Raw genomic sequence first — 1936 nt, 5'->3', positions numbered from 1 at the left:
AATGAGTAGGTGAGGAAGAGGATGACAAGAAAGAGCAGTGCAGGCTGAGAGGGAGAAAGAGCAGGGGGAGGGAGGGAGAAGAGAGAAAAAAAGATTACAAGTACTGATTTAACGGTGGAGAAAGGAGGAAAGGAATGACCAAATAAACGAGGGGAAGAAACAAAGGCAATAGAGACAGATGGAACCAAAATAACCATGGAAATGAGAGACAGGAGAGAATACAGAAGACTGAATGGTGACATAGTACTACTATGCATTCACCAGGATGCAAAAAAGCAGCTTCCAAAGTCTCAAAGAAAAGTGAGAACAAAAACTGGGAAGAGAGAAAAGCGCCTATAATGTGGAGAAATGAACGGAGACCCTGCAAATGCTTAGTTAAAGAAACAAGAACAAACCAGATGATTTTGGTACAAACCGAGTATTTACATGATTTTATTACAAAATTTACTTTTTTTGTCGGGCGACGATTGATTCAGTTCTATATTTTCCCAAAAACCACGACTAAAAGACTGATAAACACTCATAATAATCCCAAACTGACATGGTGACCGGTGTAAAAACAAAATTAAAAATAAAAATCCCTCATGCACGCTCAGATCCTCACCTTGTCTGGCCATTCTGAGTTGCTGGTCATTGCTCTGCTGAGGACGCTGCCTACACATTTTTTCCCTACGCCATTTCTCTCCTGGATGGGTTTTGGTTTGGGCGAACTCATGGTGAGAGAGAGGAAGTGTGAAAGCCAGAGACCGTCTTCTGCTTGTGACGTCGACGGGGACGCTTACACTACCAACCTGTCAACTCTGCGATGACATGGAAGACTCATAGAAAACTTGGCACGTAGGGGGGACTATTCTAGATGCGGTAGATTCATAGAAAACTTGGTAGGTAGGGGGGGGGGACTATTCCAGGTGAATGTGGATTTAGTTGGTCGGGTTATGCATTTTTGTTTCCGTATTTTTCATGGTTCATAATCACAGTTATAGAGAAAAGAACATAAAGTTCTTGGATAGAAGTATTGCAGATTTATCTACACCTTGGAGTTTGGGTTGTACGCCATCATATAGGGCTATTTTAAAGAAATGTTTAAACGCATAATAGTGAATTATGAATAATATGTGCTAACATCTTTACAAGATGGAACTAATGAACCCTATTTCCCTTTTCTGACCACTTATTCCAGTAAGAATGCTTTCAGTAAATACACAAGAAATATATGATCTTATCGACATACTTTAGAGGATGTAATAATCTTTGGCCTATTCGTAATGTCACACCGTACACAGAAGACACTTCTTTCAATGAGGAAGAAAACTTAAGTAGCTCTACATGCACCTCGGACAAGCAGATAGCATAGCGATGTTTTGTTATTAATTACAATATCAATTATTTGTTTTTGTTGCTGAACTAAGATGTTCAGTGTCTATATTGCATTTCCTGAATTTAAAATAGATTTATACCTAGCAAGACATTTTGTGCTAGACTTTTATATTTCTAGCAGACGTACAGGAAGCTATCCGTGATTAAATATTTCTAGATATGCAACCATTTTTAAGCAATCTCTTATCTGACTTATCTCTTTTGCTTGACAGTGCTGTTAACAGTGGCACTTTCCTTACCGATGGTCTCCTAATCTCTGAATTTTTCAGAAGTCCCATCGCGCGCTTCATGCGGCTCAAAGCACGGTTGCCTTCCTCGGGCATTCTTTTGTGTTATCAGTCATATCAAGTCTAGAATATGTTAATGCTTTCATATTTACATGATTTTTATTGTTTTGTTTGACGTTGTTTCATCACATAACAATGATCATACTTGTAGTTTTACTGTCATCTTATATTGGCAATAGTGTAGTATGAAGATCAAAAGCATTATTTTTTCATTGTCATTACTCTCTTCAGGTGCTTCTTTTTAAACAAACATTGGCATTACATGGAAGCTG

General features: G+C 38.3%; 1 protein-coding gene across 1 annotated transcript in view; it reads right to left on the bottom strand.

The window, feature by feature from the left end:
• The window catches only part of LOC119587147 (respirasome Complex Assembly Factor 1-like), a gene marked incomplete at its 3' end in the record, with an annotated part of 2477 nt that extends 1665 nt beyond the window's left edge, over positions 1–812 (bottom strand). The window contains 1 exon segment of the mRNA XM_037935903.1: positions 605–812. Coding sequence (XP_037791831.1) covers positions 605–715 — 111 coding nt within the window.
• Positions 813–1936: the final 1124 nt, after the last annotated feature.

Source organism: Penaeus monodon, chromosome 22 (assembly GCF_015228065.2).
Source record: "Penaeus monodon isolate SGIC_2016 chromosome 22, NSTDA_Pmon_1, whole genome shotgun sequence".
In the NCBI taxonomy this organism is placed as follows: domain Eukaryota; kingdom Metazoa; phylum Arthropoda; class Malacostraca; order Decapoda; family Penaeidae; genus Penaeus; species Penaeus monodon.
Note: the sequence above shows the minus strand (reverse complement) of the source record. Positions and strands in the feature narration are given on the sequence as shown.